General features: G+C 35.1%; 1 protein-coding gene across 3 annotated transcripts in view; it reads right to left on the bottom strand.

Moving 5' to 3' along the window:
* Positions 1 to 18,564, bottom strand: part of LOC118197868 (uncharacterized) — a 63,743-nt gene that overhangs the window by 2,392 nt on the left and 42,787 nt on the right. For all 3 annotated transcript variants that reach the window (XM_035369427.2, XM_035369428.2, XM_035369426.2), the window contains exon 3: positions 1,382 to 1,541. In XM_035369427.2, coding sequence (XP_035225318.1) covers positions 1,382 to 1,541 — 160 coding nt within the window. The remainder of the gene's footprint in view (positions 1 to 1,381; positions 1,542 to 18,564) is intronic.

Below are 18,564 nucleotides of genomic sequence, written 5' to 3'. Positions count from 1 at the left end.
TAATCTGATAGCTATTATTCTTTATAGTGAAAATACACACATTAGCCAATGAATTAGAAACTCAAGATCAATATTGGACCACCTTTTTTGAACGGATAACAGCTGTGATTCGTTTGGGCACCGAGTCTACACGCTTCTGGATTGCATTTTACGTCCAGAAAAATACTATGCATGTAAATTATACAGTAATTAAGTAAATAAATAAAAAGTACACAAAATACAACTATTAAAATAGAATTAGAAAAAGCTCCTTTGTCACTGCGAAATTCAAACGTTTTCAAGAGATGGAAGAATCGCACACCGATATTACCGCTTTATGCAACATTATCAGTTATGTTTCTGTTTGCTTTTAATTAGCTGAAGCAACAATATCAGATATTTTAAATTATATGTACCTCTGAAAATTAAAAACGCCACCCCGACACAACCATTCTGCCAAAACGAAAGTAAATAAACTGTAATTATTGAGAGAAAAATTCAGTGAATCAAATAATTCATTAAGTATGCAACAAATTGACTGAATTGCCAAAAAGAAATAAGATACATGCAAATCTGTTAACAATGGCGAAAATAAAAATCTCATTTTATACAATCTGGAGTAAATTAAATTAAATTTTCATCTAATTCAATCTACCCGCGTCTATATACAAAAAGTCCTACCAGTGACCGAACAGTAATGTCTCTTCACACTGGTAATTCAGTCTGAGGTTCGAATCCCGCGAACAGGCTAACTGCATGAACGTTTTCGTGGTTTTCCCTATGTGTAACATGTATACGAACCAGTTTCCCTTAGAAAGTCCTCCATGAAGGCATCCCTTCCCTTAGGTAGATAGCCCTTGAGGCTTTGCTGTAATCACATAAACCAAACCAAACCAAACCAATGTACAAAAAGAATTAATAAAAAATATGTAAAATCTGCGCTTATTTCGAAGCTGAAAACTAATGAAAATAATAGCCGATAAAAATTGTTGGTTGAAAAAGAAATGAAAATCAGGGCTACTATTCGCCACAAAACCCAAGCCGAAGACCATTGGCGAAAGAAGCTTCAAACATTTTTGAGAAAAACTATATTTTCAAACGGATTAACTAATTAAATTCTGGAAAATCCACTAACTTTACTTAGTTATTTTTAATAATTCGAAATTAAATTTAAAAAAAATTATAGTTCATTCTTTGCCTCTTTAGTTACAATTTAACTTAATTATATAACTATTTTATGTTTATATCAGCAGCTATTGCGCAGGACATTTTTTGGAAGTTCTATTTACGTCAACTTTTTGAATTTTAGTAATAATAATAATAACAATATATCGTAAAGTTTTGAAATTAATCGAGACATCAAATTTGTTGCAAATGTTATTTTATTACATGCTCACATTACCTCAGTTTTCTCTCCTGCTGAATCATCATTTCCATTTTCCGATTGGTTAGCATTATCGTAGTTGTCCAAACAAAAACTTTCACTCTGATTTACGTGCATGTCTTCTTCTGTGTTGTCCGAAGTCTGCTTGTTCAGAGCCATGAGTCTTTCACGCTCCTTTCTGTGAAATGAAAAAATAAGCCAGATATGTAAGCAAAATCATTAAATACCATTGTCCGAAAAGCAAACTGTTTTATTTGTCAAATGCCTAACATAATTAATTTAAACAGCCGCGCAGTCGGTATGGTGGTCAGGGAAGCTGACTGCGATACCTAAGGGCCTGGGTTCGAATGCCGGAGGACATGGTTGTAACTGTCCATCTCCTCCTATTAGATGCTTCCATAATAAAGAGACCACCACATCCGGCCTTGTATAGATTAATGGGCTGGGTTACATTTGTAATTGTTCACAATCTGCCATTGGAAAAAAAAATAATGATTTAAACAAGAATTCTTTAAGAGTTTTTTAAATGTACACAAAAAAGCTGTTTTTAAAAACGAATTTTTTATAGAAATGCATCTGAGAAGTTAAGTAGATAGGCAAATGGCAGCAATATATGTTTATAGATGAAAATTATTCTCTTAATTCTTCAAAAAAAATCACTGACTTTAGTAAATAAACTCTGTTTTTGGAAATTGTACTGCACAGTAGTTACTGAAAAAAAAAAAAAAAATCTAAGCACGAAGTAAACAGGAACGTGAATGCGTACTGAATATTTTGGAAGATCTTCATATCGAGTTTATTCCATAGCGCCAGCATTAGGCTACATACAAGCATTAGGCTACTTTTAAAATTAGCAGGAACACAAATTTTAAATGCGAATTCTTCATTAGCATATAAATTATTTAAAATATTTCCAATAAGGTAATGTAGCAATATATAACGAATTAAGTCTTAGAATGAAATTAATAGTCTTTTATTAAAAATATTCGAAAAGATACAGGGACTTTTACAAAAGTATACTTTTAATAATTAAAAAAAAAAGAGGCATGAAAGATATTACGCTAAAATTTAAAGAGAGATTGTGTTAAGACACACCTATGCGCAAAAATCAAGGATGAGGAGGAGAAATTAGCATAAAAGCTAAATAAAGCAACAGAATAGACCGAAAGACCAATAAGGAGAGAGACTTGGGACCAGTACAGTAGGGCATACGCGTATATCCCACATGGCTAAGGGGGAGTAGTGTCTGAAGGGTACAAAGCACACGGGCGGTGTACCCTCATCAGTTTGGTGAAAGCAACTGCACGGTGTACAGGGACTTCAACGACGTCGAGTTGCTAATATCGTATGATATGGCCAATAGAGAATTCAGGAGACGTAATCTGGGTGAGTTTACCCGAGATCGCGTCATTGGGAAATTGGAAGAAAATCTAAGTATGAGAAATGTGGTGGAGGAACTCGGGATGGCTCACAGCTCCGTTTGACTAGCCCGGACAGCATTTCAGACGGCAAGAAGAGGTGTCCGAGCGTTCGGAAGTGGTCATCCACCGGAAACAGCGGCAGCGAATGACTAGTACATTGTCCTACAGGCGAGAATAGACAGGCAGCAGACAGCGGGAGAAATCAGACAGCGCAAGGCATATGCAGCAGATTACTGTATGTTCGGTTTCCTGTTTTACCATAGCCAAAGGGCTGCACATATGAGTTGTGCCCGAGTCTACCTTTTCAAATAGGCCTTTGCATTTTCTTCTTGTTTGGATGGTTTTGCTCACTTGTCACATGGTTTCACATCTTGGGGGGTATAGAGTTCCTCACTTTTATCTTGTTAAATGTAATGCCCAGGAACCTAGTGAACTGCTAAGAGAATAATCACTCAAGTCCAAGAAAAGAAACGTAAACTCAAGAAGGGTTAATTTCCCTTTATTTACTCCAAATAAAGATTTAACAGTCGGTCCATTTCGCAGAGCGTACAGCAAAGCTTCCACTTGGGCTTAAAATGTAAGAAATAAGAACTAATTAATGACCAGCTAAAGAGATTTACACAAAGCTAACACAATTCTAAACTATTTGGCCTATAATGTTAAATTAGCCAGCGAACTATTGAAAGGCATGTAATACGGCCGGGCGTAATAACAGCTTAAAAAAACGTAGCCCAAAGGCAAACGCGTGCTATTCAGGAATCCTAACTCTCTCAGTCGAACTTGATTTAAATACAACTCTATTTCTCATTTGTATTTAACGCGATTCTAAGAACTCATTCTGGTAGGGAGTTGAAAGCTGAAGATAGGAGAGACAGGAAAGAGCATAAACTTAAAATAACTGTTACAAAATTAAAATATACCTTACAGGGGATCTTATGGTATGATTTTGGTCGATGTAGCATGCTTCTGCACAATTTACAAACTTGTCCATAAATTTTGCCTACCAGTGTACGTGCGGGTAAATATAAACTTTCCCAGCGTATTATCTGGTGACTAGGCGGGGGACCTGTTTCACATGACTCAGTAGATAAAATGGTCACGATTAAAATGGACATTAAAAGGCATTTTGTGCTTCGGAACTTAGCAAAAGGGGAAACCTTACCCTGGTTCAACACAAATTTCAATCAAGCTTTAGAAAATCACTTACAGGCAAAAAATCTGTCTATCATTGGCAAAGAAATTTAAACGCAGGGACTGTTTGTCCAAAGCGGAATGTCATGAGCCTGTTTTCATGGTTGAAGAAAAAAACTGAACGTCTTCCGGAAAATCCGAAGAGAATCAATAAACAGTTTTTTAGTCAAAACTTTGAGGATTTATGTTCAGGACTTTGAACACAACAAATTAAGATGATTCCTTATCGCCTGCAATGAAATGTTGCGGAAAGGGTGACTAGAAATATTGCTAAAATCATTCGCAGCTATGTAAAAAATTCTCATAAACGCTGGGACATCTACGCCAATAAACTTGCTTCGCCTTGAGGACGGCTAAACATGATACTACCGGGAAGACCCCAGATGAATTATTTCTTGGCAGAAAGTTAATTACCCCTTTGAATAAACTATTTTTCGTGCAAAAGAATACTGAGGAGTTTTTGAATCCAGGAAGTGGCAAGTGAAGTTATAAGAAATTCTAATATGGCTAGAGGAATGCAAAAATTTTATTATGATAAGAAAACGCGTGAAGTTGACTTTAAGGTGGGAAATAAAGTCTTGAAAATTAAACATTCTCTTTCATACGCCTCTCAAGATAAGTGAGGAAGTTTTGCAATAAGTTGGAAGGCCCATTTTTCATTGAGCAAGTAATGGAGTCGGTCGTGTATTTGACGGCTCCAAATGAAGAAAGTTTAAAAGCGAATATGGATCAAATTAAGCGCTATTATGAGCGCAATGATATGCTTCTTATAAAGGAATGTTTCGTAGGAAGCACCTGGTATCCGAAACGAAAGGCCAGCTGGTGCAAATTGCTTAATCTTTTCAATATAAATAACTTATAAATGTCGCATGAAGTACGTTTGCTAAATTACTGTTGTAAACATAAAAGTTTTCTGTTAATTTTCTGTTTCATAAAGCAAATAACATTTTCACGTTTGTTTAACTTCGATACTAATCTAAGTTGCGCAAAAGCGCTTATTCTTCTGCTTGCAGCCAAAGGCCTCAGAGCACAACGCCAACTTCCCCCCCCCTCCCCGCCTAGAGGTCAAAACTCCTAGCGATTGATGCCTCAAGAACCACCAGCGATGTCCTATGTCTGAGTTCTATCAGAGCGTGAGAGTCTATTCAGAGCGTGTTTCGCTAGCCAGCGCACATTTCGTTTCTGACCTTGCTATTTCGCGGAGTTGCTGTTACGTTTATTGGTCATTTGGAATAATTATCACGCCTGTTAAGTTGTCGAGTCAGCCTAGTTAGTCGTAAGTAAAAAGTGCTAATCCAGCACTATTCTTTTTAGCTTTGAACTGATTTGAGTAACAACGCTTAAGTTCCACCGCAAATTGTCGGTGTTATTGTAAAGCACGAAGTACGTGCCTTTCTTTTCATAATTGAAAATAATAAAGGGTTATTTTCACTCTTCTTCTGTGCTGGTATTATTTCACGCCTATGCAAGAAGTCGCCAGGTTCATTAGTAGGATCTAGATTAGTTTATATGGCCAAAGACAGTATACGCTACTTAACCAATCAGTCAATTACTTTATTGTTAAGAAAGACTTTATTCCGTTACCAAAAATGTAAATGAAATGAATCGTTAAAATTAATAAATGCTGAAATATTTAAATGAAAACATCAGAATACTTAATGCTTTCTTTCTCTGAACAATGCATTTTATGTTTTCTTAAAGCAATAAAATCAATTTGCAAAAATTTTTAACAAAAGCCCTTAATGCAAAATTTGAAGTTCGTGACATATTTACTTATTTTACATCATTTAAAAATAACGTAATAGACAAAAAAAATTTCCCTTCATCTGTAGCAGATTAATATCAATAAATTATCAGCAGACTTAAAATTACCTCAAAATTTGTCTGAACATTGCGATTTTAAAATTTATTTAAATCTTAAAGGAGTTGTTTTAAATGTGCTTTGTAGCGTCAGTCATATTCCTCTTGTGTGTATTCGTTATGTCTAATGGTATTCTTTAAGCAAAGGAAGATTTTCAGGCAACCTCAAAAGAACTGTCTACATCCTAGTCACCAATTTGCTTCTAAACTTTTAAAGGCTGAAAAGATCTTTTCAGCTTTACAGAGTTTTGTCTTCAAGTTAGATTATTTATTTTTATTTAATTTTTCAATCATTTAAGCATTTTTTTTTAGTTCTACTCCTTTCTGTCCTTTATTTTCATTTTGGGAGTAATATTGCACTTTTATTTACTTATTATGCTAAGTTAGCGTAACTTCTGTAAGCCTCGTTGTAGTAGCCCAAAGCGATAGATTAAGCTGGGAAAAAAAAAAAAAAAAAAAAAAAAGAAAAAGAAAAAAAAGAAAGAAAGAAAGAAAGAAAAGGTAAAGAACTCGCATTCCTAAAATATTCGATCATAGGAGGAAGAGATAAAGAGGAAAGAAATCCTTCGTTCCTGAAAGTTGACGGAGTAAATTATGTTAAGGGGAAGTCACTGATAGCACGCAAAGAACACAATGCATGCATATACACGCAAGCGGATAAGAATTCCATTCTATAAACAGCAGTGAATGTTTTGATTTCATATGAAAGAAAAGAAAAACGTCCCCATTCGTGAAACCCAAATATTTTCGTAACTAAAATTAAGAAGTTCCAGTTTTCAACAAATTAATCCTCTCCCAAACTTCAAATACACTTTTATTTCCGTTACTCAATTCTATCCCTAACAGTTATTTCTGTTATGGTAAAAGTAATGAACAAGCAAAAAACGAACTCAGTTTTAAATTCTGGTTACTCTATTTAACATGGTATACTGAAACTTGTTATGTTATTAATATTGATACATCTCTAAAGAATAATTGCTTTGTTTCTTTCTAATTGTAATTCTTTGCTTTTTTAACTGACACGATAATTATGTGTCAGTTTATCTCAAAGCTATCTTATTAAAATGTTTATTAAAAATAAGAATAGGAAATTCCTATAATATATAATTATAGGAAATGTTAAAAACATATTTGAGATATTTCTTTCTATGGCTTAAAAAACGGCACTTAAGTTTCTTTCACTGTTTTACGAGTTAAAAGTACCTCATACTGTTACGTATGAGAAAGTGAAACAACTTCTATCAATTAAAATTAAGTTAAAAGAAATATAATAATAAATTAAAAGCTTAATAAGAGAAATAGTTTAATACTAAAATTTTAATCCATGTTTTGGAAAGTACTTACAGAAATTAGTTCCAGCAGAAATACATTTTATTACTTTTTTGTATTTATTCTTACATTTTTGCATTTATTTTAATTTAAGAATGACCGAAGAGGAAACTTGAAAGAAATCAGTGCCTAAATAATAGACATATCCATAGAAATATTCAACTTCATTTGAAATTTAATACAAATGAGTATTAATTGATTAACAACGAATAGCAAGAAACCGAACAGATAACAAAGAATTCCTAGATCCTGTAATATCTGACTGTTATGCTACCTAAAAGTAAAATTTTCTGTATCATATGAATATACTACAATAAAAGTAATTTTTCAGATTTTTAAAATATTTTTCTTCCTTTAAATTTTTAACTGTGTTCTCGTTATGATTTCGACGGCTATTTTAAGCTCCAAGACGACGTAAAACATATCCAAAACGTTATTTAGTTTAATGAAAGCGTGAATATTATATAACACACAATGGACATAACACACAAGGAGATGTCTGAAGTTCATCAATGAGCTCACGCTTTCTCCCGCAGTTGCAACTACAAACTATAAGTAGTTCATTTTGTTTGTCAGTAACAGGTGGGTGAAAAGTGGATATTGCCATTTGGTGTTGTCTGACGATATATTTTTTAAAAAATTATATTCTTCTGTCAAATCTATCTTTCATCACATTCTACACAGATTTCCGGCCGCCAGCATATCGATTAAATCGATATTACCGGTTAAACAATACAAAATAGCGTTCATAAGAAGAAAACACAGGCTTGGCTCTTCACGTTTTAAAATATTTCGTCATCGAGTCTGCAGAGGTAGACAGACTGCGATTTACTTTTCCAATCCACAGCAGTTCCCAGTTCCGCAGTAGTTCTGAATGAGAAGTATCATGTTTACTGTATTGCTGTAGCTGCAGTTCGATCAGTGTCGAGAACTTTTCAGTTCTAAATACGTATAGAAACGTTGTTTTTAAAGAACACAATTGCTGAATTTATAAAGGATTAATTGAACTCAACATATATAGAGATATATAGATATAGATATTATACGGTATTTCTCCCGCCTTCCTAGCGTGCCTTCGTGGTGTAGTGGTTCTGCACGCTGGGCCAGTATTCCAGAGGTCCGCGGTTCGATTCTCTAATTTTTCTTCTTGCCTGCTTCCAAAAAATACCTAATGTCTCTACAATATAGATAATTACATAACATATGTTACTGTGAAAGACCGAGATTTGGAGAATGTCGACATTCACATAGTCGCTTGGTGTATGTCCAAAATATTTGCCAAATATCCTTATTTCTGACTTAACCGGCAAATGTCGACATTCACCATGCACTAATGATGAATGTTGAATGCGTCGGAGATATGAACTTTGTTCTCCGTATTTCAGGCGCCATAAAACTTAAAGGGTGACGTAACGTTTTCGCCTGTCTTGCTGAGAGGAGTAACCAATTCTTGGTGAGAAGAGTTGTTCGTAACTCTGTAGAGGCGTTTTCACATGTAGCTTTAGATTCTAACCTGAGAAGGGCTATTCGATATTACTTGCCTTCTTAATAGTGACAGCAGCTGTGCTTGGATAAATGTCAAGCATTTAGTTTTAAATTTAGTCAATAAAGATTTTTTTTAAACGTTTGCATTTATACCGTATATGTCAAAATGCGAAAAAGCTTAAGTAACAGCACATGTAAATAAACTTTTAAACTTAAACAATGCATCCTAAATGAAAAAAAGAAAATTTAAAAAAATAAATAAATAAATAAATAAAAACTTACTTATGTGATTGAAATCTTATTTATTGCAACAACATAAACTTTTATGACATTTTGAATTGCACATGAGTCCCTTGCTTTTACAACTGTATTTAGTTGTGGAACACTTCCTTTTGCAGTTGACAGCGTGTATAGCCTTGCCCTCCACTTCTCGAATTAGCTGCAGCTGCTTCTCTCAAGGACATTACTTGAGAAGAAATCTCATCTACGGAAAGTAACTTTTCTTTACAAATTAAGAATTGATTACGGGTACAGAGCTGCTTGAAGGTGTCATTTTTATTTGCTAGTTTATAAAAGCCGGAATCTTATTCCAGCAACAACTACCAACACATTTCGGCCATCTTTGCGACCACGGTCGACATCAGAGACTTGTATTCGTACGGTATCACCAATTTGTGCAGGATGATTTTTTTTTTTTTTTTTTTTTTTTTTTTTTTTTTAAGGTTTGTTACATTTTTGTTGCTTGCAGTAGAAGATTTTCTTTCGCGGCCGATCTTTTTATAGAAATTAACTCGTGTTATTCAGTCCAGGCTTCATACGAAGGCGTGGTAGTTTGCAGGTCTTCTTCAATATTTTTCTTTGGAATATGGTTTTCGGTATGGCCACTGCTCAGATTTTCTTCAAAAGTTATTAAAAGTTTCAAGCTGATAAGCTGATCTTCGGTTTCAAAAGTATTAGCAATTTTTGAAGAGTTGTTCTTCGGTTTCAATATTTGCGATTTGTTCGCCAGGCAAAAAAGAAGATGTTATGCCTCTTCTTGGTTTAATGCCAAGCATAGTTTCATAAGGAGCAATCAATTCCGGTGAGGAGAGATGTGTTTGAAAAATAAAACAATTGTCTTCTTGTTTACTCGCAATTAATGCATTTAAGTTTTCAAAGAAACGTTCACGATTCACTGCAGAATCCGTTCAACATAAATTAGGATATTGGATAAAAAAACAAAATTTAAGGAAACGTTGCGCGTACCATCAAACCTAGCATAAGACTGACAAACAGTGTTCCAGAGTATAACAAATACATGCTACATAACTTCAATCGCAGCAGAGCAAAGGATTTGGCGACAGACAGTCGCCCCTCTGTTGAACTCGACTTCTCTTTTCAACCTCCACCACAGGCCCACCAGCGGCCGAGCGGTAAAAGCCGCTGAACACTGGTAGTTCGGTCCGGGGTTCGAATCCCGGCGAACGGGCTGACTGCATGGGCGTTTTCGTGGTTTTCCCCATGTGTAACGTGGATACGAGCCAGTTTCCCTTAAAAAGACCTCCATGGGGCATCCCTCCCTTCTCCGTGTAGTGCCTAAGGGCGGAGCACGTAATAAGTAAAGCCTCCACCACAGCATATCTGTGACTGTCGACATACACCGGTGATGATCCGAATATACAAGAATATAACCAAATATTCGGTTTTTCACCGACGTATTTGGTATGTGTTGACATTCTCCAATTTTCAGTCATCACAGCAACATATATATATATATATATTTATAATATTAGGAATTAGATAGGAGGTTCAAATGTTCTTTACGGCACTAAGTAGATTTTTAACCTCTCCTTATACATATATACTTAAAAATAACAAAAGCTAGAAGTAAAGTGGTGACTATTTTAAATTATTTCCTTACATATAAAAGAATTCAAAAGCTTAACTTTGTATTTTTATGATAAATACAAAAACTTTTTGCATTACTGCGTAATACAAAAAGTCTGTGACAAGTAAGGAAGTTAAGGGATAACTAATTTCAGTACAAACACTATACGGAAACTATGTTAAAAAATGGGTTTGCATGAGTTATAAAAGATAGATGCTCATTCATTTTTAATGCACAGATAGAATTCATTTTTAATGCAAAATGTACTACTTAAGGATAACATATGATAATATGATACAAATATACACTCAAAAGACGATTTACTCACAGTGACTGAATGTGAATGGAGATGAATGAAAGCAAGCCACCTTTAAACCGGAAAAAACTTTTTCTTTTCTAAAAATACTATTTTTAAATGACGCAGCGTATAAGTTAAAGAAGCTATTCATATTTGAGCACATGAAAAATAAAATCCCTGTCCCTTTTTCGATATTAAAAAATTAAGTTTTCTGTATTTCCGTAAAAGGAGGGGTTTTGACTCACTAAGTCAAGCAAAATAACACATATTATTGCACTTTAAACACTAATGATTTAATAATTTAATATTTTGAAAAAATAACCTTTCGAGAAGAATAACAGAAATAACAAGAAGAGAGCAATTGTCGTTAATTATCAAAATTTCAAGAGCATATCATTTTATGGTTTATGACAATTGGCTTCAAAATACTGAGAACATATATTTCCTTCTAAAATCAATTATTGAAGCATTCCTATTGTTATAATTCGACACTTAAGCTAGAATTTTCAAAACGGAATTCGTATTTAAGTATTCTTGATTTAAGGAATATCTGATAAATGAAACAATGTAGAAGAAACATGTATCTTGTAACTAAGATTTCTGGGGATGGCGGGTGGCCAGCAAGAAATACGCATGTGGATGATTTGATGAAGAAAAAAATAATTGCTTGCCTAGACATAACGTCCTGCAAACATTTTAAAGCATAATGAAGTAAAAGAGGAGAAATTTCACCCCGGTAGTCAACTTGTTCTTGCCTTAACGGCATACACATACGTCCTGAAAACATCTAAAGTTATGTGAAATAAAAAATCAGAAATTTCTCCTAGTAGCTCTGTTCTACTTCGTATGTGCTTTGAAATTACTTCCGGAATGCAAACAAAATGAAAAGTGTTAAAGAAATTACCTGAAGTTAGAGTTATTAAAAGTTAAGAGAAAATAGATAGAACTGATCAACATGAAAAGCATGGTCTTATAAGACCATGATTCTCATAATGATTCTTATAAGATCTTTGATTTATTACCTTGCGTTCCTCGACATGACTGCTTTAACTGAATTTTAACTCTTTTACATTTAAAAATGGAAATCATTATAATATTGAATATTTAAATGAAATAAAGCATTTAATTAAGTTCGCAGGTCTGAAAAGTATTTTTCAGTAAGTTTTTTATCTGCTGTTTCCGGGAGGAAAAACTGCAGTGAATACAATGCAGTGTGCTAATCACATTCACATGATTTTTTTTACATGCAATTAAAATGAAGCATGATGCCATAGGCAAACTTAAACTAAATATCGCATTTCATTTGAGAAATTTATTACTTACTGGGAATGATTTGGATATTACTGATTGAACATGGACGTAAATATGATTTTAAACTGAAAAACAATGGTAATATTTGAGAACATGTCGATTAATTTGTTCATATAAATATTTTAAAATGCAAGGAGATCTTCTTAGAAAGCTTTTCAAAGTTTTTTATTTCTGAAACAAAGCACCCTATTATGTCAAAGCATCAGCACCCCATTATGGTTGTAAGGTTTCGCTTAGTTTCCCTAACCATTTATTTTATGTTAACTTGCTTTTCTTGTCGTTTCCCATTTTTCTGCCAGAATGTAATTTCTAGCTCACGTGTATTCAAATGAAGTAGAAAGGAGATAGTATTTAAAAGAAGGTTTTAGAGGGTAACCAGAGGGTGTTTCGCCTGCCGAAGGCCACGTTGCTAATTTGATTCTCTTGAAAGCTGCATTTTGAGGCGTTGCGTTATTTTTGCCATTAGGCTTGTCACGCCGATTTTAGATCAGAGCCAATTTGCGCTTCTCTATCTGTGTAGCAGTTGAGCTAACATATTTATTTAGTTAAGTAAAATTCATTATTTTCAGTTAAGCCATAAATGCTAGCTACTCTGTAAGCACATGTGGTACTTAAATCATTTCTCAGTCTCTGTGATATTTTACAAGACATAGTGATAATTCATTCCAGGTCTTAAAAGTTTCTTACATTTGATGTTACCAAAGAAGACAAGACTTCATACTGGCGCTCAAACTTTAAGAAGATTCAGTGGTTTGTTTAGTTCCTTCAAATTCGCAAGCTCTGCCGAGATTTGGAGGGATTTGGAGTTATTGTCGATACCATAAGGGCTATCATGAAACCCGCAGTCACCTTCGATGGGAAACCTTAATAGTAAACTTTAATGAACAGTTGAATTTCCATTTCCTACTGTATCCAGTACCAGAGGCACAAAACGTTACTATCGCAACGGCCGTAAGCCAGGCTTCCACCTCATGTAAGTTCCAACTAGCATTTCTACTCAACAAACCCCCATATGAGCAACCCTGAACAATGTAGATGCGACCGCGGTACTTCCAGCTTTCCTGTTCACTTGAATTGCTGCAGAAAGGCTCAGCGGGAAATTCAAGGTCTAAGAAACGACGAGAGGATACTAACAACATGGACCTTATAAGAGACTAGTTCTTATAAGGTCCATGACGGACAATTCTGAAAGTCGAGAAAAGGTGCTGAGAGTCGGAGATGGCCCCCAGAAAAAAAAAAAAAAAAAAAAAAAAAAAAAAAAAAAAAAAAAAGCCCCGCCGGTGGAGGAGACTTAGCCCCGAAAAAGGTTCTGTGTAGGGAAGGCCAGTGATTTTGCCACCTAGCAAGAATTTTTGAGCAAAAGACTAGAAGATTACGGGAAAATAAAAAGATAAGTTCTTTTTTTCCTTAGTAAGATTCAGTTTTATTTTATGTCCAAAAGTATAAGAATTGCTATTCTATTTTTAACTTTGTCTCTAATGAAGTTACTTCAGTTGTAGCAAGAAGCTTGGAGTAGTTGTAGTAAAAAGCTTGGAGTAGTTGTAGCAAAAAGCTTGGAGTAGTTGTAGCAAGTAGCAAGAAGCTTCGAAGTTAAATTGAAGTTATTGATACTCATTTTAATTTGGTTTAGAAACAGGAAACCTGTTTTCGTCCGAGAGACTGATGTGAGGAAATATTAGTAAAAATATAAAGAAATTCTAAGCAACTTTTGTGCCTTAAGTGCAAACTGAATTTGTATTGTAAATGTTTCGTTTAATGCAGTAAATGTTATGTATTGTAAATGTTAAAAGTACTGTTAAATATATGTATTTAAGTGAATTAAAAATTGCATAATTGAAAGAATTAAAATAATATAGTGTGGATGAGACTCTTAAATGCAAACTAGCAAATTAAGTACAAGATATTTAAGTTTGAAGCAAAAATCTAGTTCTGTGCATGAGTTTAAGGTTAGGCTCTTCAGTCAATATTAAATTTTAAATCACGCTGTAATTAGTACATTAGCTGTAGTTTTGAAAGTAAGGAGTTTCTGAGGTCTAGTGATTCCGAATTTCTAAGATGTAGGTTGTCGGTCAAATGGCAGAGTTGTGCCGCCACTTATACAAGAGACACTGGCTCAATCTTTACAGTTCATTTTTCCTGGATAGCAGTAGGGAAGAAATTTTATTTATAGAATACATGAGTGGAATGAAAGTTCGGATAAATTTAAATAAATGTTTTAATGAAAAAATGTTTAGAAAAGATAATTTAAACTGAAGTAATGTAGTACGTTATGAATTTTTTGCTGAAGTCGTTTTCCTTCCAGACTTAGTTTACCTTAAGTTCTATGTTATTGTAAGCCGCTGGCTTTTAGGTAGTTAGAATTCAAGTTTTCAACGATGCCGTTAAAGACCTCTGTTGCGAATACCTAAATTCAGGCAGGGAACATTGTAAAGTTTTTTTTTAGTTTCATTAACCAGTTATTTTATGCTAATTTGCTTTTCTGCCCTTCTCGTTTCCCATTTTTATGCCTGAATGTAAATTTTTAGCTTAAGTGTGTTCAAATGAGACAGAAAGGAGATAGCATTTAAATGAAGGTTTTAGAGGCTAGAATTAGAGTACGTTCCGCCTGCTGAAGGCCACGTTACTAATTTTTCTTGAGAGTTGTAATCTGTGGCGTTGCGTATTCTTGAAAGCTGTATTTTTGTGGCCATTAGGCTCGTCATGCCGACTTTAGGTAAGAGCCAACTTGCGAGTTTCCCTATCTGCGTAGCCGTTGGGCTAACTTACATTTAGTTAGTTAAATCAAATTCATTATTTTGAGTTAAGCAATAAATGCTGGCTATTCTGTAAGCACGAGTGATGTTTTCTGTTAAACTTTTATTTGAGTTTAAAAAAAGGGGGCTTTACACTTTTTTTAAGTCTCTGTGATACTTTACAAGACATAGTGATAATTCACTTAAGGTCTTTTTCACTTAAGGTAAGTTTTGCACATTTGACGCTACCAAAAGAGACGAGACTTCATAAGGTTTATTTAATTAATCAGCTATCATTTAAATTACTCTGTGTCCTTTATATCTGTCAAAATATTTCTTAACATTCAGTTTCACAGGTATATGTTTGCAGTGTTCAAATAAATGTTCATCACGCCGTTCTTCTACATTGCGTATCAAAATTAAACGGTAGTCTGAAAAAATTTGCTCACCAATTAAAATTTTCAATCATTATACAATGGTATAATCATTTATGTTAAGTACCTGCAACTGAGCTCAAAATTGGAATTCTGTGCATAGGCTAGCCACAAAATGTGCAAGTTAGGCGAATAACAACACGCTGTACAACAGACGCATACTGAGTTCGGGTATGAAGGTATTGTATAAAGTTAATGGGGTTCGTAGGTGATCAGTATTGATAATTTTTACTCAAAATCATTATTTAAGGGATTACAAAAAGTGACGGTTAATTAGCAGCCTTAAAAGAGAAGACAAACACAAATGGACATCGCCCAGGGAAATTCGAAATGAAATTTATTATGCAAAAGTGTGCCATTGTGGTAAAAATCGGCAATTAAGAATTAGGCAGACAAATTCAGACGGATGAAAATTGGCATCAAGAGGATGAAAAATTGCCATAGAACATGGGACCGCAAACCATATTTAGAGAAGGAAAATCTCAAAAGTAGACGTCGAGAGGACAGACAGCCCGACGAAGCGTGTGGCCAAACAAATACGAGAATTAACATCACTGCAGTTGAGAAGAAGAAACCTTTTCATATGCAAATTCCCAATGTTAAGGGAAAAATAAAAGCCGCGGTTGAGAAGAAGAAACCTTCTCGTATGCAAATTTCTAGTGAGCATGGATTAAAATAAAAGCAGCGATTAAGTATTCATTAATAGGCATTGCAGAATTCGCGGGTGTTAAACTTCATTCGGAAACAACATGTCAGATTGCACGAACAAGGAATATCCGGATATGCATCTTATTTACGGTCGAATAGGTGGCAATGGACGCCTAGGTCAGAGGATGTACCAAGAGCAATTTCTGAGGAGGAGACGTTGTCCGCATCATACTTCCTTCACGAACATCGATCGACGGCTGAGAGAGACAGGATCCATCAAAAAATAACGAAGCGCAATGCAGGGAAAGAACGCAATGTGGGCGCACATGAAACAGCAAAAATGATATTGCAACTGGTTTACCAGTTCCTCGTCTCGATTGGTTGCAGCTCAACTGGGCATTCGCCATAAAATGGTGTGGAAGGTTCTGCGGGCAGAAAACACGAACCTCTTTCCACGTACAGAAGGCCCAACTCCTAGACAATACCCACTACTCTCTTCGGGTAGTTTTTGTACGCTGGATGCTTGATGCCAAACAGAATGATTCACAGTTTCCTGCCACTGTTTTATTCTCAGATGAAGCTAGCTTTACAAGAGAATATGTGGTCAACATGCATAATTCGCATATGTGGTTTTCCAAAAATCCCCAAAGCACTATCTCGTCTGAAGTGCAACACAAGTTCGGTATTAACATCTGGACAAGGATTCTCAGAGATCATGTGTTGGGACTCTACCTTCTGCTCGAACGCCTCAGTGGCGTAAATTAACTTGTTTACCTGCAAAACATCCTCCCGGATTCGATCAAGGAATGGGCCCACTTGCGGCCGAGCTGAACACCAGTAGTTCGGTCTGAGGTTCGAATCCCGCGAATGGCTGGCTGCATGGGTGTTTTCGTGGTTTTCCCCATGTGTAACGTGTATACGAGCCAGTTTCCCTTAGAAAGTCCTCCACGAAGGCATCCCTTCCTTTAGGCAGATAGACCTCGAGGCTTTGCCATAATCACACACACACACATTGATCAATTAATACCGGCCACTGTGCGCCAAAGCATGTGGTTCATGCATGATGGTGCATCAGCACATTTTGCGATTGCGGTGCATAACCACCTCGATGCTATATATCCCGGGAGGTGGACTGGACGCGGCGGACTTGTTGCTTCGCCTCCACACTCCCGGACCTAAGTCTCTTGGATTTCTTCTTCTGGGGCTACCCGAAATCGGTTGTATATCAGAAGCCTATGGATACACTACAGTCGTCGTCGCTTTAGCAGGAATCACGAGCGTACATGTTATGTTTGAATGCGTTCGGCATCCTTTTTTCGTCGGAATCGGCTGTGCAATGACCTTCGCGGCCGCAACTTCGAACAATTCCTAAAAAATTTTCTCTTCGTCTCTTTTCTAAAGCATGATGTGATGCACTGTAATCCTGCTTTACGTCAAATAAATGTTTTTCTACTTATTATTGACCCTTTCGTTCCATTTGACGTCACTGCATTCAAAACTATTTTTGCGATTTTCGCCCACCAAACGTGGTTTTTGCGACCCCATGTTCTATGACAATTTTTGCATCCTCTTATATATATATCTAGAGATATATATACACACACATATATATATATATATATTTATATATATATTTACATGTGATTTCCGTACCGAAAGTAATACGTATGCTGGCCTAAAATTTTTCTTAATGAAAGCGGATTGTTTACTATCAAGGATATCTTTGTTAAATAAACAGAAACCAGTTAATTAAAAAAATGTAAAATTAATATGAGCATTGTAAAACTTGAACACTTTCTTTTATATTCAATGTTTATATATATAGAAAGAGAGAGAGAGATGTAATAAAAAAAAGTAGGTTGCAGTTTGTTCGACATTTACAGAATATTACAGGATCGCCAACGCGGCAGTAAAGGAACTTTTCAGGTGGAATTAAATTAATCCCATTTGATCAGGAATGGCTATTACAGCAACCCTATAGATCTGTTGGCGTGATTTCAACATTTCTCCCATCTTAGTGATTGTGCTCTGGGTGTGACTATGATGTGTGATCACATTGGCTTCTCCAGCTTAATGCTGTGTGCTTTGACCAAATCTTTTTTTAATGTGTTTGTTAATTTTAATTGCTATTAAATTGTCAAGTTTTAATTGCTAATTTCATGGCTGACATTATTTAATGGATTTGATTCATTTATTTTTTTTAGTTAATCCTAACTGTTGTGCACGTGCTAAATCAGAGGTTCGAGTGCAAACTGCTGACCCTCCATATTTATCTTAACCCTTTCTGTATAGGCAAAGTCCAGCCTTAAATCATTGAAAACTCATCCTTTATTCTAAAACATGCGTAAAATTTTGATTATTTTTAAATGTCTGAACAAATGGTCGCAGCATTCTGGATTACTCGTTGAAGGATCCTCATTGGCAACGAGGTCTGATAGATTTTTCTTCACTTTTTCTCTCTGTATTTGGTCATAAATTGCTAAAATATTTATATTTCTTTTTATTAATGTACCTGCATGTTACCATGTTTTATAATCTTAATTATTTAGTGTTTGATATTCCCCCACTATCTACTCAGTGCTTTAATATTGCATATTTAGTGCACTTGTTCTCTCTGTCTATATG

Source organism: Stegodyphus dumicola, chromosome X1 (genome assembly GCF_044657685.1).
Source record: "Stegodyphus dumicola isolate Sdum_Otavi_A_Nest chromosome X1, ASM4465768v1".
Lineage (NCBI taxonomy): Eukaryota > Metazoa > Arthropoda > Arachnida > Araneae > Eresidae > Stegodyphus > Stegodyphus dumicola.
Note: the sequence above shows the minus strand (reverse complement) of the source record. Positions and strands in the feature narration are given on the sequence as shown.